Consider the following 24,546-nt stretch of genomic DNA (forward strand, 5'->3'; position numbering starts at 1 on the left):
CTAAAGCCCCCCCACAAAGAGAAGAGATGATACTGTTCACTAAAGCCCCCCCACAAAGAGAAGAGATGATACTGTTCACTAAAGCCCCCCCCCACAAAGAGAAGAGATGATACTGTTCACTAAAGCCCCCCCACAAAGAGAAGAGATGATACTGTTCACTAAAGCCCCCCCCACAAAGAGAAGAGATGATACTGTTCACTAAAGCCCCCCCCCACAAAGAGAGGAGATGATACTGTTCACTAAAGCCCCCCCCAGAGGAGAGAGGACATAGAGATGATACTGTTCACTAAAGCCCCCCCCAGAGGAGAGAGGACATAGAGATGATACTGTTCACTAAAGCCCCCCCCAGAGGAGAGAGGACATAGAGATGGTACTGGTCAGTGGTTTCCTCTTTCTTTACCAAACAGGAAATCAAATGAATGTAGAGGCGGGGCCTCCCTCTCATATCAAAGAAAAACAACTCAGCCTTGCATGTCCTCCGCTTTCCTTTGGCCTTGCTAAATGTGGAAGCAGGGGTGGGCTGCTGTGGAGATGGATGGAGAGGTCCTTAAATAGAGATGTTTCATCGTCATGTCTGGAGGGACGTGTGTGTGTGTGTGTGTGTGTGTGTGTGTGTGTGTGTGTGTCCGTGGCCTGTGGGAAAGAGGGCGGGGGCTGGGACCACAAAGAGTCGTAGAAGCTGAGGGTTCTGGGGCCTGGAGGACCACAGAGGAGGAGCAGCTGACTGTGACCCCAGCAGGAGGAGGTTGAAGAGGGACTCTTTTCACACTGGTTCCTCCCCCTTCTTGATCTCCAGTCTTTCTCCTATCGCCCTCCGTTCCTCCACTCTGGTTCCCTCGGTCTCCTCCTGTCTGGTTTCCCCCCGGGGCTCCATTCTAAGTCCCATTCCTCCTCCAGGGGTCTGAATAAATCCCTCTTTGCAGGAGATAGCGAAACCACTCTACTCTCGGACCGGAAAATCTGATGAAGATAAATGAGGTTGAGAAGACTCCGGCCAACGCACAGCAGATACGCACAGCAGATACGCACAGCAGATACGCACAGCAGATACACACACAGCAGATACACACAGCAGATACACACACAGCAGATACACACACAGCAGATACACACACAGCAGATACACACACAGCAGATACACACACAGCAGATACGCACAGCAGATACGCACACACAGCAGATACACACACACAGCAGATACACACACACAGCAGATACATACACACAGCAGATACACACAGCAGATACACACACACACAGCAGATACGCACAGCAGATACACACACACAGCAGATACGCACAGCAGATATACGCACAGCAGATACGCACAGCAGATACGCACAGCAGATACGCACAGCAGATACACACACACAGTAGATACACACACACACACAGCAGATACACACACAGCAGATACACACACAGCAGATACACACACACAGCAGATACGCACAGCAGATACGCACAGCAGATACGCACAGCAGATACACACAGCAGATACACACAGCAGATACACACATGGAGAGAGAGCTGCTCTTCAGCATTACTGTAGTAAATGAACACAAACAGGCTTCATTAGTAATAAGATAAACAACTACGTATCATGTTTTTTAAAACTAAAACGTGTTCATAATTTACTTCATTGTCCCCATAGGAAAATGTGTTTTTACGGTCAATTTATATACACTACCAGTCAAAAGTTTGGACACACCTACTCATTCGAGGGTTTTTATTTTATTTTTACAGTTTTCTACATTGTAGAATAATAGTGAAGACATCAAAACTATGCAATAACACACATAGTTGAGAGGATGCCAAGAATGTGCAAAGCTGTCAAGGCAAAGAGTAGCTACTTTGAAGAATCTGGAAGAAATATATATATTTTGATTTGTTTAATCAAAATGTATTCCAGATTCTTCAAAGTAGCTACTCTTTGCCTTGACAGCTTTGCACATTCTTGGCATCCTCTCAACTATGTGAGTTATTGCATAGTTTTGATGTCTTCACTATTATTCTACAATGTAGAAAATGGTAAAAAGAGAGGGTCACACAGAGTGATTCTGGGTAGTCTGAAACAAATCGACTTTGAAACTAAAGTATTCACCTCACACACATGGTTATGGGCTGAAAGAAGAAGTCACCTGTATCATGTCAGATATAGAGTTGAAATGTATTACATTTTGAGTTTGCATCCCAATATTACACTTAATGTACATCACAGAAGACTGAAATATAAAAAAATATATATATATAAAAAAAAAAGAAATTATAAAAAATATGAATGACATTCTCGGTAGTCTAGAGGACAATTTTGTCATTTCATTGCAGGAAAAGGGTTTTAAAAGGCATGTTTCCTGTTTGTCAGCTTGAAGGACACCATCTTGAAATGTGTCAGTTGGAAGGGAATAGAATGTTTTAACTCTGTTGCACCATCCTGGAGTTCCACCTGTGAACGCCCAGTCAGAAGCTTCCTTCAGAACAGTGATGGCCGATTTCAACCGCAAAGACAATATGGGTGTATGTTTTTGATCCAGCCCAGCAGTAACACACCTGATTCAGATTATTGGCTTATCCTAGTCTTTTAATTAAAGGGATATTTCAGGATTTTGTCATTGAGGCCCTTTATCTACTTTCCCCAGAGTCAGATGAACTTGTGGATAAAATTTGTCTCAGCGTGTAGTTTGAAGGAAGTTGCTAACTAGTGCAGTTGCTAACTAGTGCAGTTGCTAACTAGTGCTAGTGCAGTTGCTAGCTAGCTTTAGTTAGCGTTTGCTTGCGAAACTACATTAAGTTCTTTAATACTGGAAATCGACGAGTTCATCTGACTTTTCCCTTTAAGACTGATTAGTTTAATCAGGTCAGGTGTGTTACTGCTTGGTTGGGACAAAAGCCTGCACCCACACCACGACACCTGCAGATAGAAATGGTTGACCCCTACTTTAGTAAGATGGAATGGACTTGTGAGAAAATGGAGGGTGTGGACTTGTGAGAAAATGGAGGGTGTGGACTTGTGAGAAAATGGAGGGTGTGGATTTGTGAGAAAATGGAGGGTGTGGACTTGCAATAAGTGGTAATAAGACTTATTGTAAATAGACGTGACTCTGAGGAGTCTGCTGCTAGAAGACTTAAAGGCCCTAAGATAGCTAACGGCACAATGACTCAGACTGAGAGGCCCCAAGACAGCTAATGGTGGTGGAGGTAGTAGACTGAGAGGCCCCAAGACAGCTAGTGGTGGTGGTGGTAGACTGAGAGGCCCCAAGACAGCTAGTGGTGGTGGTGGTAGACTGAGATGCCCCAAGACAGCTAGTGGTGGTAGTAGTAGACTGAGATGCCCCAAGACAGCTAGTGGTGGTGGTGGTAGACTGAGATGCCCCAAGACAGCTAGTGGTGGTGGTAGACTGAGATGCCCCAAGACAGCTAGTGGTGGTAGTAGGAGACTGAGAGGCCCCAAGACAGCTTGTGGTGGTGGTGGTAGACTGAGAGGCCCCAAGACAGCTAGTGGTGGTAGTAGTAGACTGAGAGGCCCCAAGACAGCTAGTGGTGGTGGTGGTAGACTGAGAGGCCCCAAGACAGCTTGTGGTGGTGGTGGTAGTAGTAGACTGAGAGGCCCCAAGACAGCTAGTGGTGGAAGAAGGGTCGTACTCTACAGATGTTGTAGAGAATGAACCTGAAGTAGGGAGTCGCTGTTTTGATGTTTGCAGAGGTTGACTGGCTGTTGTCCAGGGTCACGCCAAGGTTCTTTACACTCTGGGAGGGGGACACCGTGGAGTTGTCAACCGGGATGGAGAGGTCTTGGAGCGGGCAGGCCTTCCCCGGGAGGAAGAGCAGCTCCGTCTTGTTGAGCTTGAGGTAGTGGGCCGACGTCCAAGCTGAGATGTCTGCCAGGTACGCGGAGATGCGTGTCGCCACCTGGGTGTCGGAAGGAGAAGAGTGTCATCCGCATAGCAGTGATAGGAGAGATCATGTGAGGATATGAGGGAGCAGAGTGACTTGGTTTATAGAGAGAAGAGGAGAGGGCCTAGAACTAAACCCTAAACCTAGAACAAATGGCACCCTATTTCTCTTTTATAGTGCACTATTTTGTTTTTTACCAGATCCCTATCAAAAGTAGTGCACTATATGGGGAATAGGGTGCTATTTGGGACGCATAACGCCAGTAGACACAGCTAGCACACTGTGACCGACGGCTTCTTTTTCCACTTCCATCTTAAATTATGTGGCTTCACGTCTGGCTGAGGGAAAAACACGGCTGTTAGAACAAGCTGTTAGCAAGGACTGTTGTGAATATTCTCTCTCTCAGTAGTAGTATTTCTATTTTTACTCTCTCAACTTTGCAACTTTATGAGGCGAGTCGGCGCTGCTTCGTTTGATTTCTGATGGTTTTATGAGGAGCGTGGCTGTGCCAGAGGTGGTTCTGAACCCTGATGTTAGAGCCACCCTAGGGCTGTCAACAGTTTAGGGGAGGGGTGGTTAGAGCCACCCTAGGGCTGTCAACAGTTTAGGGGAGGGGTGGTTAGCCACCCTAGGGCTGTCAACAGTTTAGGGGAGGGGTGGTTAGAGCCACCCTAGGGCTGTCAACAGTTTAGGGGAGGGGTGGTTAGCCACCCTAGGGCTGTCAACAGTTTAGGGGAGGGGTGGTTAGCCACCCTAGGGCTGTCAACAGTTTAGGGGAGGGGTGGAGGGCATGCTTCTGTTTCTAGAGTCCACTGTTGTACACCTGCCAGCTGCACTACAAAAACATACATTTATTAACTAACAGCACTGTGCACATATCTGACAGGGCCAGCATTACTCCTATCTGACAGGGCCAGCATTACTCCTATCTGACAGGGCCAACATTACTGCTGCTGCTATCTGACTGGGCCAGCACTACTGCTGCTGCTATCTGACAGGGCCAGCATTACTCCTGCTGCTATCTGACAGGGCCAGCATTACTCCTGCTGCTATCTGACTGGGCCAGCATTACTCCTGCTGCTATCTGACAGGGCCAGCATTACTCCTGCTGCTATCTGACTGGGCCAGCATTACTCTTATCTGACTGGGCCAGCATTACTCCTATCTGACAGGGCCAGCACTACTGCTGCTATCTGACAGGGCCAGCATTACTCCTGCTGCTATCTGACAGGGCCAGCATTACTCCTATCTGACAGGGCCAGCACTACTGCTGCTGCTATCTGACTGGGCCAGCACTACTGCTGCTGCTATCTGACAGGGCCAGCATTACTCCTATCTGACAGGGCCAGCACTTCTGCTGCTGCTATCTCACAGGGCCAGCACTACTCGCCAGCACTACTCCTGCTGCTATCTGACTGGGCCAGCATTACTGCTGCTATCTGACAGGGCCAGCACTACTCCTGCTGCTATCTGACAGGGCCAGCACTACTCCTGCTGCTATCTGACTGGGCCAGCATTACTCCTGCTGCTATCTGACAGGGCCAGCACTACTCCTGCTGCTATCTGACTGGGCCAGCACTACTCCTGCTGCTATCTGACTGGGCCAGCATTACTCCTGCTGCTATCTGACTGGGCCAGCACTACTGCTGCTGCTATCTGACAGGGCCAGCATTACTCCTATCTGACAGGGCCAGCACTACTCCTATCTGACAGGGCCAGCATTACTCCTGCTGCTATCTGACTGGGCCAGCATTACTCTTATCTGACTGGGCCAGCATTACTCCTATCTGACAGGGCCAGCACTACTGCTGCTATCTGACAGGGCCAGCATTACTCCTGCTGCTATCTGACAGGGCCAGCATTACTCCTATCTGACAGGGCCAGCACTACTGCTGCTGCTATCTGACTGGGCCAGCACTACTGCTGCTGCTATCTGACAGGGCCAGCATTACTCCTATCTGACAGGGCCAGCATTACTCCTATCTGACAGGGCCAGCACTTCTGCTGCTGCTATCTCACAGGGCCAGCACTACTCGCCAGCACTACTCCTGCTGCTATCTGACTGGGCCAGCATTACTGCTGCTATCTGACAGGGCCAGCACTACTCCTGCTGCTATCTGACAGGGCCAGCACTACTCCTGCTGCTATCTGACTGGGCCAGCATTACTCCTGCTGCTATCTGACTGGGCCAGCATTACTCCTGCTGCTATCTGACAGGGCCAGCACTACTCCTGCTGCTATCTGACTGGGCCAGCACTACTCCTGCTGCTATCTGACTGGGCCAGCATTACTCCTGCTGCTATCTGACTGGGCCAGCATTACTTCTATCTGACTGGGCCAGCACTACTCCTGCTGCTATCTGACTGGGCCAGCATTACTCCTATCTGACTGGGCCAGCACTACTCCTGCTGCTATCTGACTGGGCCAGCATTACTCATGCTGTTATCTGACTGGGCCAGCATTACTCCTATCAGACTGGGCCAGCACTACTCCTGCTGTTATCTGACTGGGCCAGCATTACTCCTGCTGTTATCTGACTGGGCCAGCATTACTCCTATCAGACTGGGCCAGCACTACTCCTGCTGTTATCTGACAGGGCCAGCACTACTCCTGCTGTTATCTGACTGGGCCAGCATTACTCCTACTGCTATCTGACTGGGCCAGCATTACTCCTATCTGACTGGGCCAGCATTACTCCTGCTGCTATCTGACTGGGCCAGCATTACTCCTATCAGACAGGGCCAGCACTACTCCTGCTGCTATCTGACTGGGCCAGCACTACTCCTGCTGCTATCTGACTGGGCCAGCACTACTCCTGCTGCTATCTGACTGGGCCAGCACTACTCCTATCTGACTGGGCCAGCACTACTGCTGCTGCTATCTGACAGGGCCAGCATTACTCCTATCTGACAGGGCCAGCATTACTCCTGCTGTTATCTGACAGGGCCAGCACTACTCCTATCTGACTGGGCCAGCATTACTCCTGCTGTTATCTGACAGGGCCAGCATTACTCCTATCTGACTGAGCCAGCATTACTCCTATCTGACTGGGCCAGCACTAAACCCCCCTCATCCATCCCCTCCAGGCTTCACTGTAAATAGACTTCCACATCCCAGCATGGATCAGTAGTCAGTCCCCAGGAGCAGCCTTAAGGTTCGTCCCAAATAGCACCCTATCCACTATGTAGGGCACTACTGACCAGGACCCTGGGCTCTACTCTAAAGTAGTGCCCTGTAGAGGGAATAGGATGCTATTTTGGATGCAATACTACTGTAGCTCCCTCCTCTAAGCTGAATGGACATGGTTAAGCGATACCAGATGACACACACACACACACACCAGATGAGGGGGCCTTTCCTCTCATTTCCCCCCAGCTGGGATGTAGCAGAGCGATGTCACGGCGATGTCACAGTGCCTCTACTTCACCTGGGGGCATACAGGACATGTTCTGCTGCTCTGAGGGGTACACACACACACACACACACACACACACACACACACACACACACACACACACATTCATTCATTTTCTCTCTGACTGTCCATTCAGAAGACTAGGCCTCAGGGCTAGCCGTGCTCCACTGTTGTAGCCTGAATAGAATGGAGCATTCTAGAATACCACAGTGCTCAGTGGACTGAGACACAATGGAACTACAATGTGCTGGAGCTTAGGGATGGAACCATCTGAATTCCGTTGGCTCTCCTGATTCTAGTTCTAGAAGCTCTGGAGTTCTGGCCAACGTTTTCTATTTGTGACAATCATTACTAACGGGAGTTAACCTTTCTGTGTGTTGATCTTTGGACCAGTAGGTGAACTACTTTCCTTCTCCTCGGCAGATTGAGTAGAAATGAAAGAAATGAATCGTGCTCCTTTCTTCAAATGTTATTCAGCCTCTTCAAAACAGGTGACACTGCCCCCAAACTGACATGTTTTTTGGGACTTGGCGAACGAAACCCTCTAAAACGATGATGACTCGGCTTCAATCACACATGCAGTACTTCCAGTAATGGTGTTCCATCCACAATGTTTTAGCAAATCAAGAACAACTTGTATCGTGGCATTTTAACCTTGATCCAATGCCTCACCTGAGACTGAACCAAACTATTCACATCTCAGCTGTCTTCTAATGAGTTTCTCTTGGCTCTCATCATGCATGTTACACTATTATATCACAGTCCAGTACACCCTGTTTCTCTGTTTATGAAGTTTGCCCCATCTATCTTGAGGGCTTGAACAGTTGAAATATGTTGTCAGGAATGAGGCTCTGTCACAGTTCTAACTACAGTTGACTCTCTGAGGCTCCTTAAACTGTCTATTGCACTAATGATGGTTTACTGCATCTATGGCAATTATGCTAATGATATAGAACAAACTGCACCCTATGATTGGAACTGTACTCTGTCTCTCTTTTCTGGTGTAAAACGTGTGGGCTTGGCAGAGATGGATGGTTCTAGACCGATCTGGAGGGATGGTTCTAGACCGATCTGGGGGGAGGGTTCTAGACCGATCTGGAGGGATGGTTCTAGACCGATCTGGAGGGAGGGTTCTAGACCGATCTGGAGGGAGGGTTCTAGACCAATCTTATTAAGCTGTGTGTTTCTTAAAGAAAGTTACGACCAGTCTGAGTGGTGAGGTGTACTAGTCTGGTTAGTATGACTGGGGTGGTGAGGTGGTACTAGTCTGGTTAGTATGGCTGGGGTGGTGAGGTGGTACTAGTCTGGTTAGTATGACTGGGGTGGTGGCGTACTAGTCTGGTTAGTGTGGCTGGGGTGGTGAGGTGGTACTAGTCTGGTTAGTATGGCTGGGGTGGTGAGATGGTACTAGTCTGGTTAGTATGACTGGGGTGGTGAGGTGGTACTAGTCTGGTTAGTATGGCTGGGGTGGTGAGGTGGTACTAGTCTGGTTAGTATGGCTGGGGTGGTGAGGTGGTACTAGTCTGGTTAGTATGGCTGGGGTGGTGAGGTGGTACTAGTCTGGTTAGTATGACTGGGGTGGTGGCGTACTAGTCTGGTTAGTATGGCTGGGGTGGTGAGGTGGTACTAGTCTGGTTAGTATGGCTGGGGTGGTGAGATGGTACTAGTCTGGTTAGTATGGCTGGGGTGGTGAGGTGGTACTAGTCTGGTTAGTATGGCTGGGGTGGTGAGGTGGTACTAGTCTGGTTAGTATGGCTGGGGTGGTGAGGTGGTACTAGTCTGGTTAGTATGACTGGGGTGGTGAGGTGGTACTAGTCTGGTTAGTATGGCTGGGGTGGTAAGGTGGTACTAGTCTGGTTAGTATGACTGGGGTGGTGAGGTGGTACTAGTCTGGTTAGTATGGCTGGGGTGGTGAGGTGGTACTAGTCTGGTTAGTATGGCTGGGGTGGTGAGGTGGTACTAGTCTGGTTAGTATGACTGAGGTGGTACTAGTCTGGTTAGTATGGCTGGGGTGGTGAGGTGGTACTAGTCTGGTTAGTATGGCTGGGGTGGTGAGGTGGTACTAGTCTGGTTAGTATGGCTGGGGTGGTGAGATGGTACTAGTCTGGTTAGTATGGCTGGGGTGGTGAGGTGGTACTAGTCTGGTTAGTATGGCTGGGGTGGTGAGGTGGTACTAGTCTGGTTAGTATGGCTGGGGTGGTGAGGTGGTACTAGTCTGGTTAGTATGGCTGGGGTGGTGAGGTGGTACTAGTCTGGTTAGTATGGCTGGGGTGGTGAGGTGGTACTAGTCTGGTTAGTATGGCTGGGGTGGTGAGGTGGTACTAGTCTGGTTAGTATGACTGAGGTGGTACTAGTCTGGTTAGTATGGCTGGGGTGGTGAGGTGGTACTAGTCTGGTTAGTATGGCTGGGGTGGTGAGGTGGTACTAGTCTGGTTAGTATGGCTGGGGTGGTGAGGTGGTACTAGTCTGTAGAGGATTAGTTTAGCTGGTTGGATAACAGCAGGACCACATTAACCATGTAGAGGATTAGTTTAGCTGGTTGGTTAACAGCAGGACCACATTAACCATGTAGAGGATTAGTTTAGCTGGTTGGTTAACAGCAGGACCACATTAACCATGTAGAGGATTAGTTTAGCTGGTTGGATAACAGCAGGACCACATTAACCATGTAGAGGGTTAGTTTAGCTGGTTGGTTAACAGCGGGACCACATTAACCATGTAGAGGATTAGTTTAGCTGGTTGGTTAACAGCAGGACCACATTAACCATGTAGAGGGTTAGTTTAGCTGGTTGGTTAACAGCAGGACCACATTAACCATGTAGAGGATTAGTTTAGCTGGTTGGTTAACAGCAGGACCACATTAACCATGTAGAGGTTTAGCTGGTTGGTTAACAGCGGGACCACATTCACCAGGTAGAGGATTAGTTTAGCTGGTCGGTTAACAGCGGGACCTCATTAACCATGTAGAGGGTTAGTTTAGCTGGTTGGTTAACAGCGGGACCACATTAACCATGTAGAGGATTAGTTTAGCTGGTTGGTTAACAGCGGGACCACATTAACCATGTAGAGGATTAGTTTAGCTGGTTGGTTAACAGCGGGACCACATTAACCATGTAGAGGATTAGTTTAGCTGGTTGGTTAACAGCGGGACCACATTAACCATGTAGAGGATTAGTTTAGCTGGTTGGTTAACAGCGGGACCACATTAACCATGTAGAGGATTAGTTTAGCTGGTTGGTTAACAGCAGGACCACATTAACCATGTAGAGGATTAGTTTAGCTGGTTGGTTAACATCAGGACCACATTAACCATGTAGAGGATTAGTTTAGCTGGTTGGTTAACAGCAGGACCACATTGACCATGTAGAGGATTAGTTTAGCTGGTTGGTTAACAGCAGGACCACATTAACCATGTAGAGGATTAGTTTAGCTGGTTGGTTAACAGCAGGACCACATTAACCATGTAGAGGATTAGTTTAGCTGGTTGGATAACAGCAGGACCACATTAACCATGTAGAGGATTAGTTTAGCTGGTTGGTTAACAGCAGGACCACATTAACCATGTAGAGGATTAGTTTAGCTGGTTGGTTAACAGCAGGACCACATTAACCATGTAGAGGATTAGCTGGTTGCTTAGTAAGCTGGTTGCTTAGTAAGTAGCAGATCATTTGAGAGGGCAGATTTGATCAATCTCAGACTAAATGGAAATACTGTACGTGCTGGTCTTAAGGTCAACAAGGATTAGTCATGCTAAGATCCAATCCGAGGGGCGGATGGTGGGAGGGATGGATGGTGGGGTCTCAAGGGTTTATAAGAGCCTACATTTCTCAGACAGTAGAATGGGGGGTTCACCAGTAGTGTGTGGGGGGGGGGGGGGGGGGTAGTGTGTCTAGGGTTCGTTGACTACATTTTCTGAGACAGCATAAAGTATACCAGTATCTAACACACTGTTGTAACCATTGAATTAAGAATTAGAATACTAGAGTCTTATGACAGCATTAAAGGTCAGATTGTCTACGTTCATGGTCTGTTTACATATATTTTATAGACTAACTATACAGACAATTGGTATAAAACCTGTATAAAATGTATTTATAAGTATGACAATATTTTAGGTTGACTATAATTCTATTATAGAATTTCCGATATCGCATGCCTTTTATTTTCTTCCCGTTCTGGAACTTTGAGGGTTTATGACATGGCCCTCTAGTATGTTAATAGGATCTCTATGGTTGTAACTGCATCAATGCATCTCTTTTTAGGTGGTGGGCAGAGTTCTCCTGCTCCAGCTGATCGATCACCTGACCCGTGGTTACCTTAGCGACCCGCTGGTGACCCGCCTCCTGAACAGCACCCGCGTCCACATCCTGGTTTCCATGAACCCAGACGGCTTCGAGTCCTCCAGCAGAGACTGCATGTACTCCCAGGGGAGGTGAGATAGTGAGGGACATCATGGGTTGTGTCTTACAGTCACCGTGGCTGGAGGAACATCATGGGTTGTGTCTTAGTCACCGTGGCTGGAGGAACATCATGGGTTGTGTCTTAGTCACCGTGGCTGGAGGAACATCATGGGTTGTGTCTTACAGTCACCGTGGCTGGAGGAACATCATGGGTTGTGTCTTAGTCACCGTGGCTGGAGGAACATCATGGGTTGTGTCTTAAAGTCAATAAGATCAATCTGTCCCTTCTGACGCTGTACAGTAACTTCAAAATCAACTCACAGCCTTGGTCCAGTCTGACTTGTGTTGTTGTAGAACTTTCCAATGTGTTTTGGTGTGAGTGAGTAGTTGATCTCACCATCCTACTATGTGATGCCACTAACCTTTCCAGACAAAGTGCCTCAGTGTCTGTTTCAGAGTATCATGTTGATCTCCTAGATGGTCAGTCAGCATCTATAGCTCTGTCCATGGATTTAACAGTGGTTACATTTTTCCAGACCCATCCCACAGCTGTTTACCTAAGCAAGTGGCGGGGTGGACACTCTGTTGTTTTCAAATCCCAGATTGCCCCTTTAAATGTAGTTCTACTGTGTCTGAGTAGAGTTGTGGCAGTGAGACTTAAGAGGATTATTGGCTGGATGGATGGAGTGGCTGGCTGGATGGTGTGGCTGGCTGGCTGGATGGAGTGGCTGGCTGGATGGAGTGGCTGGCTGGCTGGATGTAGTGGCTGGATGGAGTGGCTGGCTGGCTGGATGGAGTGGCTGGCTGGCTGGCTGGATGGAGTGGCTGGCTGGATGGAGTGGCTGGCTGGATGGAGTGGCTGGCTGTCTGGCTGGCTGGCTGGATGGATGGAGTGGCTGGATGTAGTGCCTGGCTGGCTGGCTGGCTGGCTGGATGGAGTGGCTGGCTGGCTGGCTGGATGGATGGATGGATGGAGTGGCTGGCTGGATGGATGGAGTGGCTGGCTGGCTGGCTGGATGGATGGAGTGGCTGGCTGGCTGGCTGGCTGGATGGAGTGGCTGGCTGGCTGGCTGGCTGGAGTGGCTGGCTGGATGGATGGATGGAGTGGCTGGCTGGATGGATGGATGGAGTGGCTGGCTGGATGGAGTGGCTGGCTGGATGGATGGATGGATGGAGTGGCTGGCTGGCTGGCTGGCTGGATGGATGGAGTGGCTGGCTGGCTGGATGGATAAGTGGATGGATGCAGGTCTGGCTTGTTGTGTTGCTCAGTAGACCAGAACATAACAGCTGTAGGATGGTTCAGGGTGTAAACAGCAGAATGGTTACTGAGACCCCAGTGAGTCATCAGCTGTAGGATGGTTCAGGGTGTAAACAGCAGAATGGTTACTGAGACCCCAGTGAGTCATCGGCTGTAGGATGGTTCAGGGTGTAAACAGCAGAATGGTTACTGAGACCCCAGTGAGTCATCGGCTGTAGGATGGTTCAGGGTGTAAACAGCAGAATGGTTACTGAGACCCCAGTGAGTCATCGGCTGTAGGATGGTTCAGGGTGTAAACAGCAGAATGGTTACTGAGACCCCAGTGAGTCATCGGCTGTAGGATGGTTCAGGATGTAAACAGCAGAATGGTTACTGAGACCCCAGTGAGTCATCAGCTAAGGCAGTGTAAGTGTACATCCCAAATGGTCCCTGGGTAAAAGTGCTACATAGGGAATAGGGTTTCGTTGGCCCGCTACATAGGGAATGGGGTTCCGTTGGCCCGCTACATAGGGAATGGGGTTCCGTTGGCCCGCTACATAGGGAATGGGGTTCCGTTGGCCCGCTACATAGGGAATGGGGTTCCGTTGGCCCGCTACATAGGGAATGGGGTTCCGTTGGCCCGCTACATAGGGAATGGGGTTCCGTTGGCCCGCTACATGGGGAATGGGGTTCCGTTGGCCCGCTACATGGGGAATGGGGTTCCGTTGGCCCGCTACATGGGGAATGGGGTTCCGTTGGCCCGCTACATGGGGAATGGGGTTCCGTTGGCCCGCTACATGGGGAATGGGGTTCCGTTGGCCCGCTACATGGGGAATGGGGTTCCGTTGGCCCGCTACATGGGGAATGGGGTTCCGTTGGCCCGCTACATGGGGAATGGGGTTCCGTTGGCCCGCTACATAGGGAATGGGGTTCCGTTGGCCCGCTACATAGGGAATGGGGTTCCGTTGGCCCGCTACATGGGGAATGGGGTTCCGTTGGCCCGCTACATAGGGAATGGGGTTCCATTGGCCCGCTACATAGGGAATGGGGTTCCATTGGCCCGCTACATAGGGAATGGGGTTCCATTGGCCCGCTACATAGGGAATGGGGTTCCGTTGGCCCGCTACATAGGGAATGGGGTTCCGTTGACCCGCTACATAGGGAATATGGTTCCGTTTGGGAGGGAGGCAGTGACAGTCACACCCATTAACAGATCCTGGAGTTTTATCTGAGATGTTTGTAGACACAACACCTCTACAGCGCTCACCCACAACACTCTGATGTGGGCGAGTGGCAGGAAGCCACGGCCTGAAAACAGACTCTCTCTCGCTCTGTCTCTCTTCTCTCTGACACACACACTCACACACACTCTCTTTCACTCACACACACTTGCATTTACACACACGCATACACAGATCCCATTCACTGGCAGTGGATTCCCCCCCGGATGGGACAGGACACACACACACACACACACAGACACAGATCCCATTCACTGGCAGTGGATTCCCCCCCGGATGGGACAGGACACACACACACACACACACACAGATCCCATTCCCTGGCAGTGGATTCCTCCCCTCCCCGGATGGGACAGGACACACACACACACACACAGATCCCATTCCCTGGCAGTGGATTCCTCCCCCCCCGGATGGGACAGGACACACACACACCCAGCCCCAAACAGTGACACACTCACATCGACTCACACAGATGTTATTCCCATTCCATGGAAGTGGATTCCTCCCCGGATGGGACAGGACACTGACACCCACACACTCTGACACAGTCATCCCAGCCCCAAACAGTGGAAAAAACTCTCCCCTACTCGTCACCATAACAACTTTAAACAGGGAATGGTTCTTAGAACAACAGAGACGTCTCCTGGCCGGGGAACAAAATATTATTAAGCAACAATACAATAACGCAACAAGTTGGGTTTCCAAAGTTTTAGTGACTGGAAGAGATGACAGCAACGACTTCCTGGAATTAAATGACTCCATGTTTTTGTTGTAATATGATAGATCAGTGGTCACCAGTTTAACTGAAACCACTGGCATTGAACACAACCTGTTTGGTGGTGGTAAATATCTGTCTGCACTGACCTGTTTGGTGGTAAATATCTGTCTGCACTGACCTGTTTGGTGGTAAAGATCCGTCTGCACTGACCTGTTTGGTGGTGGTAAATATCTGTCTGCACTGACCTGTTTGGTGGTGGTAAATATCTGTCTGCACTGACCTGTTTGGTGGTAGATTTAATATCTGTCTGCACTGACCTGTTTGGTGGAAAATGTAATATCTGTCTGCACTGACCTGTTTGGTGGTAGATCTAATATCTGTCTGCACTGACCTGTTTGGTGGTAGATCTGACATCTGTCTGCACTGACCTGTTTGGTGGTTATTTAGAAGACCCAATAGAAGTGATCCATTTGTACATTTCACTCTGCCTGTACCCGGCACTTTGCTGTCACTCATGTTTACCGTAAATACAGAGGCAGTAACACAGCCTCACAACCACAATACTGGCCTTCAGTCTTTTATTTGACTGGCTGGAAACAGGAAGACTTCCTGAAGTCTCCAATTAGCCAGAGATGGGCCTGGAATGTTCTGGTTTAGGTCCAAAATGGCACCCTATTCCCTATGGACCCTGGTCAAAAGTAGTATACTACATAGGGAATAGGGTGGCGTTTTGGGACGTAGGTCCGGTCTTGACTCCATCTCTGTAATTAGCATTGTTCAACTGGAGAGTCTTTGGAGTGCAGCCTCATAGGAGGAAATGGGACCATTTCTGAACTTCTCCTTTAGCCTACACACACACACACACACACACACACACACACACACACACGGGCCTCTTGATGAGGTTGTGGTTCTTGGAAGTGGCAGGAAGTCCCTAGGAATAGATTGTTTCAAGAGACTCTACACATACCCACACTGGCATGCATATAGATCTAAGCAATAAGGCACGAGAGGGTGTGGTATGAAGCTGGTTGAGAGAATGTAAATCACCTTTGTGATTGGAGGATAGCTATGAGGGTTATCGAATCAGGATCAAATCCTTTGATCTCCTCCCAGCTCATTAATGATATAATGTTCCTATTTAAAGATACAGTGTCTTTGGCAAATGACAGGAGTGGAATGTTAGTTAAATATACTGGTACCCAGACTATCACATCCCCTCTTCCTTACTGACATCCTGGACGCTGCTCCGGGCCTGCTCGTGTCCTGGACGCTGCTCGTGGCCTGGACGCAGCTCCGGGCCTGCTCGTGTTCTGGACGCTGCTCGTGTCCTGGACGCTGCTCGTGTCCTGGACGCTGCTCGTGTCCTGGACGCTGCTCGTGTCCTGGACGCTGCTCGTGTCCTGGACGCTGCTCGTGGCCTGGACGCTGCTCGTGGCCTGGACGCTGCTCCGGTCCTGGACGCTGCTCGTGTCCTGGACGCTGCTGGTGGCCTGGACGCTGCTCGTGTCCTGGTCGCTGCTCGTGTCCTGGACGCTTCTCGTGGCCTGGACGCTGCTCGTGTCCTGGACGCTGCTCGTGTCCTGGACGCTGCTCGTGTCCTGGACGCTGCTCCGGTCCTGGACGCTGCTCGTGTCCTGGACGCTGCTGGTGGCCTGGACGCTGCTCGTGTCCTGGTCGCTGCTCGTGTCCTGGTCGCTGCTCGTGTCCTGGTCGCTGCTCGTGTCCTGGACGCTGCTCCTGTCCTGGATGCTGCTCCAGGCCTGGACGCTGCTCCAGGCCTGGACGCTGCTGGTGTCCTGGACGCTGCTGGTGTCCTGGACGCTGCTCGTGTCCTGGACGCTGCTCGTGTCCTGGACGCTGCTGGTGTCCTGGACGCTGCTCGTGGCCTGGACGCTGCTCGTGGCCTGGACGCTGCTCGTGTCCTGGACGCTGCTCGTGTCCTGGACGCTGCTCGTGTCCTGGACGCTGCTCGTGTCCTGGACGCTGCTCGTGTCCTGGACGCTGCTCGTGTCCTGGACGCTGCTCGTGTCCTGCTCATTATGGTGTTCCTTCCGCTTCTTTACAACTGAAACTTTTCTAGCATTGAAGAAAAAGTTATCAAAGTCTCCAACACCACCGTCCAACTTTGCCACATCTGACTAGGGCAGTCTTTTTTTACAACTAAAACAGATGCTTTTCCTTGGCTTTAAGGCTTTTCATATTTTGAAGCCAAAGTTTCTTGAAGTCTGTAATTAACACCTCGCCCAACTCGGACCCATCCCATCTGGTGCTCCAACTGGGCCACAGTGGGTTGACGTTGAAACATCACACCTCAGACCAGACCAAGTCATCCACAAGTTGCCGTTCTGTTATGCAATAAATCTGGATCCTATATGTCTGTGGGTCAACAGAGTTATTTTCTCTATACTGAGTTGCAACCCAAAGGGCACCCTATTCCCTATACAGTGCACTACTGTTGACCAGGGCACGGGCTCTATTATACTATATAGGGAATGAAGTGCCCCGGTTAAAAGTAGTGCACTACATAGCAAAAAGAGGCCAATAGGGCTCTGGACAAAAGTAGTACTCCATATAGGAAATGGAGTTCCATTTGGGACGCAGCTGAATGACAGAGCGGTGGTGCACCGTAAACTACTGTGGTATAACTACAGGAGGTTACCTCCCTTCTGGTCTGTGGTATAACTACAGGAGGTTACCTCCCTTCTGGTCTGTGGTATAGCTACAGGAGGTTACCTCCCTTCTGGTCTGTGGTATAACTACAGGAGGTTACCTCCCTTCTGGTCTGTGGTATAACTACAGGAGGTTACCTCCCTTCTGGTCTGTGGTATAACTACAGGAGGTTACCTCCCTTCTGGTCTGTGGTATAACTACAGGAGGTTACCTCCCTTCTAGTCTGTGGTATAACTACAGGAGGTTACCTCCCTTCTGGTCTGTGGTATAACTACAGGAGGTTACCTCCCTTCTGGTCTGTGGTATAACTACAGGAGGTTACCTCCCTTCTAGTCTGTGGTATAACTACAGGAAGTTACCTCCCTTCTGGTCTGTGGTATAACTACAGGAGGTTACCTCCCTTCTGGTCTGTGGTATAACTACAGGAGGTTACCTTCCTTCTGGTCTGTGGTATAACTACAGGAGGTTACCTCCCTTCTGGTCTGTGGTATAACTACAGGAAGTTACCTCCCTTCTGGTCTGTGGTATAACTACAGGAGGTTACCTCCCTTCTGGTCTGTGGTATAACTACAGGAGGTTACCTCCCTTCTGGTCTGTGGTATAACTACAGGAAGTTACCTCCCTTCTGGTCTGTGGTATAGTGGTTCTTTCTCTCTCTCTCTCTGCCTCTCTCTCTCTTTCTCTCTGCCTCTTTCTCTTTGCCTCTCTCTCAATTAATGTGGCTTCCTTGGCATGGGTAACTTGTTTAACATTGCCAAAGCAAGTGAAATGAATAAACAAAAGTGAAATAAACAATAAAAAGTGAACAGTAAACATTACACTCACAAGTTCCATGTTATGTCTATATACAGTGTTGTAGCGACGTGCAAATAGTTAAAGTTGGAAACAACATAAATATGAGTTGCATTTACAATGGTGTCTGTTCTTCACTGCTTGCCCCTTTCGTGTTATTTCAGTGTGCCATCACACTGGGAGTCTATCAAAATTGGATTTGTTTTCAAATTCTTTGTGGGTCTGTGTAATCTGAGGGGAAATATGTCTTTCAACACAAACTCACTTCACTCACTCGCTCTGCTCTGCGACGCTCCAGCAGTATGACTACCCTGACTTCTGCTGAGGCCGTATCACCGTAAATGTTGTACCACCAATGCAGACGTCGGATTGACCATACAGCCCACATGCACAATACACTTCTCTCTCCAGAATGCACTGCTCTCTACCGCCAATTTGTGCACATTCATTGTTTCATAACTTTATTGTGTGAATTGTTTGCGTTTTGATTGTTAGTGTATATCAATTCCCCCATTACATCACCAGTAGTATATTTACCATTCATTTCTATCATTTGTAATCTTGTGTTAATGCATTCAATATTATTATTCCAGTCTTCACGTTTTATCATTGTCTGATTGGACAGATTGTTTGCAGAGAACACAACCTATGCTACACTTGTGAGAAGCAACTTTTGGTTTATTTCATACTTGACAAAAAATTTACAAAACTTTTTTTTAATTGTCTTTTGTTTTGGAGCGCTCCTGTCAATGTTGAGTAAGCACACGCACGCATAGAAGTAGGCCTATAGGCTACCTGGCCTGATTTACACATAGAAGTAGGCCTATAGGCTACCTGGCCTGATTTACACACAGAAGTAGGCCTATAGGCTACCTGGCCTGATTTACACACAGAAGTAGGCCTATAGGCTACCTGGCCTGCGCGCAAATGTAGGCATATAAATGTGCCCCTTTTGGGGATCTGATAGTATTTCTGATTGGCTTAACGCACCACCCCTAATGACCTGTGGAGCTTCTCAAAGTAACGTTTTCTACACCTCCTAACAGTAAGCAAATCATCCAGGGAGAATGGAGCGGCAGGGTAGCCTAGTGGTTAGAGCGTTGGACTAGTAACCGAAAGGTTGCAAGTTCAAGTCGAGCTGACAAGGTACAAATCTGTTGTTCTGCCCCTGAACAAGGCAGTTAACCCACTGTTCCTAGGCCGTCATTGTAAATAAGAATTTGTTCTTAACTGACTTGCCTAGTTCAATAAATGTAAAATAAAAAATGATGATAGTTCCTCAATGTATTGTAAAAATCTTTCCATCTCTCCCTTTCCATAACCACTCAGCGTGAAAGGGAAACATGTTATGCTCTGATCCAGTGGAAATGTCATAAAATAGGCCTCTGATTACTTCTTATCAGTGCTTGACTTGGACTGAAATAGGTTCCAGTACTCATTTTGGGTGCCGGTACTGTTTATATTTAGGTGTTTTAATTTGTTTGCTTTATGTTGACTATTTTGACATAGATGGCAATAGAAGTTACTTTTTAGGTTTTTATTGTTTTTAGATTTAGAATTTTGATTAACCACATGACAAGGATTTTGAGATATGAAGACATTATTATAAATTAAACTGTTTCATGGAAATGTGCATAAGAAAACCATAACTGGCACGTAGATGGGTAGAAATGGTAAGATAAATTGACATTCAACATGAGAAAGGTTCCTGGTGTAGCCTGTTGCAGCAACTTCAGGAGAGTAACTGCAGAATCTGAGAAAGCCTGCAGGAGGTGAATAGTTGGGTCAGGTTATTTTGTTTTTCTCCTTCTGGTTATCTAGATCTCTGGCGCCCTCTTGAGGCATTTGCCATATTTCATCAAACCGTAAACTTAAAGCATCAGACAAGCTCACATACATCGGGTGTGTCTATATATGGAACAATACACGTAAAAACATTTTGACCAATCCATTGGTCCAAAGAACAGACGACTTTTGGTCGACAAAGATATGAATTTTTTTGTCGGGGACAGCCCTACTTCTCCTACAGTCACAGTACTGTAGCTGTTGAAACACCTCAGAGACTCTGATGTTGGGGGAGGAGGAGGCGGTGAGGATGGAGGAGGATATGACCTCAGAGAGGCTCTGATGCTGGGGGAGAAGGAGGAGGTGAGGATGGAGGAAGATATGACCTCAGAGAGGCTCTGATGCTGGGGGGTGAGGAGGATATGGGCAGGGGTGAGGAAGGGTTGGGGAGGAGTAGGTTAGTGAGTAAGGTAAGACTGTCAAGCACCTGGAGAATATGCATTCACTTCACGAACTGAGACAGACCGACAGGCCTGCTCTCTCCCTTGCGTAAATCACCAATATTATGTGTTGTCAGGTCTGGTATACATCTGTTTCTGTCTGGGTATAAACACTACACAGGCCCGGTCCATTTACCAGGCCATCCATCTCCCTCCATAGTACCCCCACCGGACCAGTGATGTCACCCCAGAGAGGGCACTCAGACAGGGGACCCACGCGCTCTGCCACAGCTTCTGCTGCTGGGGTATGGAGGCACTATGGAGTGTTTTAACAGGGGTCAACTGCAAGGACAGCTCTTCAAGGAGTATTCCTGGGTTGTTTTAAGGAATCTGTTTATAGTAACAAAGTGAGACGCTGTCTCTTGCCCACGCTCTATCTTTCTCTCTCCCTCTACCTACCTCTGTCTCTCTCTCTCTCGCTCTCTCTCTCTTTACCTCTGTCTCTCTGTCAATTCAATTTAAGAGCTTTATTGGCATGGGAAACATATATGTTTACATTGCCAAAGTAAGTGAAGTAGATAATAAACAAAAGTGAAATAAGCAAAAATGAACAGTAAACATTACACTCACAGAAGTTCCAAAATAATAAATCAATTTCAAATGTCATATGTGCAAATAAGTACAAAAGGGACATATCTCTCTCTCTCTGCCCTGAGAGTGGACGGAATAGTGTTTTATAAACACTATAAATGTCACATAGCTAGATAGGAAACATCCTCATGCCTTCTCATCTATCTCTGTGTGCCTCCCAAATGGAAGCCTATTCCCTACTGTATACAGTATAGAGCAGGACTCTAGTGTACTATAGAGGGGACAGGTCCCTACTGTATACAGTATAGAGCAGGACTCTAGTTCACTATAGAGGGGACAGGTCCCTACTGTATACAGTATAGAGCAGGACTCTAGTGTACTATAGAGGGGACAGGTCCCTACTGTATACAGTATAGAGCAGGACTCTAGTGTACTATAGAGGGGACAGGTCCCTACTGTATACAGTATAGAGCAGGACTCTAGTTCACTATAGAGGGGACAGGTCCCTACTGTATACAGTATAGAGCAGGACTCTAGTGCACTATAGAGGGGACAGGTCCCTACTGTAGACAGTATAGAGCAGGACTCTAGTGTACTATAGAGGGGACAGGTCCCTACTGTATACAGTATAGAGCAGGACTCTAGTGTACTATAGAGGGGACAGGTCCCTACTGTAGACAGTATAGAGCAGGACTCTAGTTCACTATAGAGGGGACAGGTCCCTACTGTATACAGTATAGAGCAGGACTCTAGTGTACTGTAGAGGGGACAGGTCCCTACTGTATACAGTATAGAGCAGGACTCTAGTGTACTATAGAGGGGACAGGTCCCTACTGTATACAGTATAGAGCAGGACTCTAGTGTACTATAGAGGGGACAGGTCCCTACTGTATACAGTATAGAGCAGGACTCTAGTTCACTATAGAGGGGACAGGTCCCTACTGTATACAGTATAGAGCAGGACTCTAGTTCACTATAGAGGGGACAGGTCCCTACTGTATACAGTATAGAGCAGGACTCTAGTTCACTATAGAGGGGACGGGTCCCTACTGTATACAGTATAGAGCAGGACTCTAGTTCACTATAGAGGGGACGGGTCCCTACTGTAGACAGTATAGAGCAGGACTCTAGTTCACTATAGAGGGGACGGGTCCCTACTGTATACAGTATAGAGCAGGACTCTAGTTCACTATAGAGGGGACGGGTCTCTACTGTATACAGTATAGAGCAGGACTCTAGTGTACTATAGAGGGGACGGGTCCCTACTGTATATAGTATAGAGCAGGACTCTAGTTCACTATAGAGGGGACAGGTCCCTACTGTATACAGTATAGAGCAGGACTCTAGTTCACTATAGAGGGGACAGGTCCCTACTGTATACAGTATAGAGCAGGACTCTAGTTCACTATAGAGGGGACAGGTCCCTACTGTATACAGTATAGAGCAGGACTCTAGTTCACTATAGAGGGGACAGGTCCCTACTGTATACAGTATAGAGCAGGACTCTAGTTCACTATAGAGGGGACAGGTCCCTACTGTATACAGTATAGAGCAGGACTCTAGTGTACTATAGAGGGGACAGGTCCCTACTGTATACAGTATAGAGCAGGACTCTAGTTCACTATAGAGGGGACGGTTTGTAAATATCAGGTACCTGACTGTGTTAACAAATCATTATATGTGAATGACTATGATTATACATAATAATAATAATAATAATAATAAGACAATGGAATATTCCACCTGACTGGTTTAGGATCAGCTGTGTAGTATTGTCCACAGACTCCTACACTGTTTGAATCTCTATCCAGACACACTGTAGTGATTGTTGATGTGGATGATTCTCAACTTCCTGTGTACAACATCAAGACAAATTCCTGGCAACATTTCTTAATGGCAGTGAGGTTTTCAGTAAAACAAGGTGGCAGCAGAAAGAGACCAGTCCAGCCTTCCTTTAGGAAAGTGTTTTCTTTTATTTCCTAATGAGGATCAGCTGTATTGTGAGAGTCATAAACTGTTTGTGTTCCCCAAAACAAACAAGTGCAGCCAGCGGTATGATACTGTTAAAACACAGTGAAGGATTTGACCAGGCATCCTGTAGGTTTGCAGCCAGCGGTATGATACTGTTAAAACACAGTGAAGGATTTGACCAGGCATCCTGTAGGTTTGCAGCCAGCGGTATGATACTGTTAAAACACAGTGAAGGATTTGACCAGGCATCCTGTAGGTTTGTAGCCAGCGGTATGATACTGTTAAAACACAGTGAAGGATTTGACCAGGCATCCTGTAGGTTTGCAGCCAGCGGTATGGTGGTGTTAAAACACAGTGAAGGATTTGACCAGGCATCCTGTTGGTTTGCAGCCAGCGGTATGATACTGTTAAAATACAGTGAAGTATTTGACCAGGCATCCTGTTGGTTTGTAGCCAGCGGTATGGTGGTGTTAAAACACAGTGAAGGATTTGACCAGGCATCCTGTAGGTTTGTAGCCAGCGGTATGATACTGTTAAAACACAGTGAAGGATTTGACCAGGCATCCTGTTGGTTTGTAGCCAGCGGTATGATACTGTTAAAACACAGTGAAGGATTTGACCAGGCATCCTGTAGGTTTGCAGCCAGCGGTATGATACTGTTAAAATACAGTGAAGGATTTGACCAGGCATCCTGTAGGTTTGCAGCCAGCGGTATGATACTGTTAAAACACAGTGAAGGATTTGACCAGGCATCCTGTAGGTTTGTAGCCAGCGGTATGATACTGTTAAAACACAGTGAAGGATTTGACCAGGCATCCTGTAGGTTTGTAGCCAGCGGTATGATACTGTTAAAACACAGTGAAGGATTTGACCAGGCATCCTGTAGGTTTGTAGCCAGCGGTATGGTGGTGTTAAAACACAGTGAAGGATTTGACCAGGCATCCTGTTGGTTTGCAGCCAGCGGTATGATACTGTTAAAATACAGTGAAGTATTTGACCAGGCATCCTGTTGGTTTGTAGCCAGCGGTATGGTGGTGTTAAAACACAGTGAAGGATTTGACCAGGCATCCTGTAGGTTTGTAGCCAGCGGTATGATACTGTTAAAACACAGTGAAGGATTTGACCAGGCATCCTGTTGGTTTGTAGCCAGCGGTATGATACTGTTAAAACACAGTGAAGGATTTGACCAGGCATCCTGTAGGTTTGCAGCCAGCGGTATGATACTGTTAAAATACAGTGAAGGATTTGACCAGGCATCCTGTAGGTTTGCAGCCAGCGGTATGATACTGTTAAAACACAGTGAAGGATTTGACCAGGCATCCTGTAGGTTTGTAGCCAGCGGTATGATACTGTTAAAACACAGTGAAGGATTTGACCAGGCATCCT

The 24,546-nt window shown here is 48.1% G+C and overlaps 1 protein-coding gene across 1 annotated transcript in view; it reads left to right on the forward strand.

Annotated features, from left to right (window-relative positions):
• LOC115182046 (carboxypeptidase M-like) overlaps positions 1 to 24,546 on the forward strand; it is a 73,944-nt gene that overhangs the window by 28,241 nt on the left and 21,157 nt on the right. Inside the window, exon 4 of the mRNA XM_029743687.1 lies at positions 11,572 to 11,741. Within this exon, the coding sequence (XP_029599547.1) occupies positions 11,572 to 11,741 (170 nt within the window). The remainder of the gene's footprint in view (positions 1 to 11,571; positions 11,742 to 24,546) is intronic.

Source organism: Salmo trutta, unplaced genomic scaffold, assembly GCF_901001165.1.
Source record: "Salmo trutta unplaced genomic scaffold, fSalTru1.1, whole genome shotgun sequence".
Lineage (NCBI taxonomy): Eukaryota > Metazoa > Chordata > Actinopteri > Salmoniformes > Salmonidae > Salmo > Salmo trutta.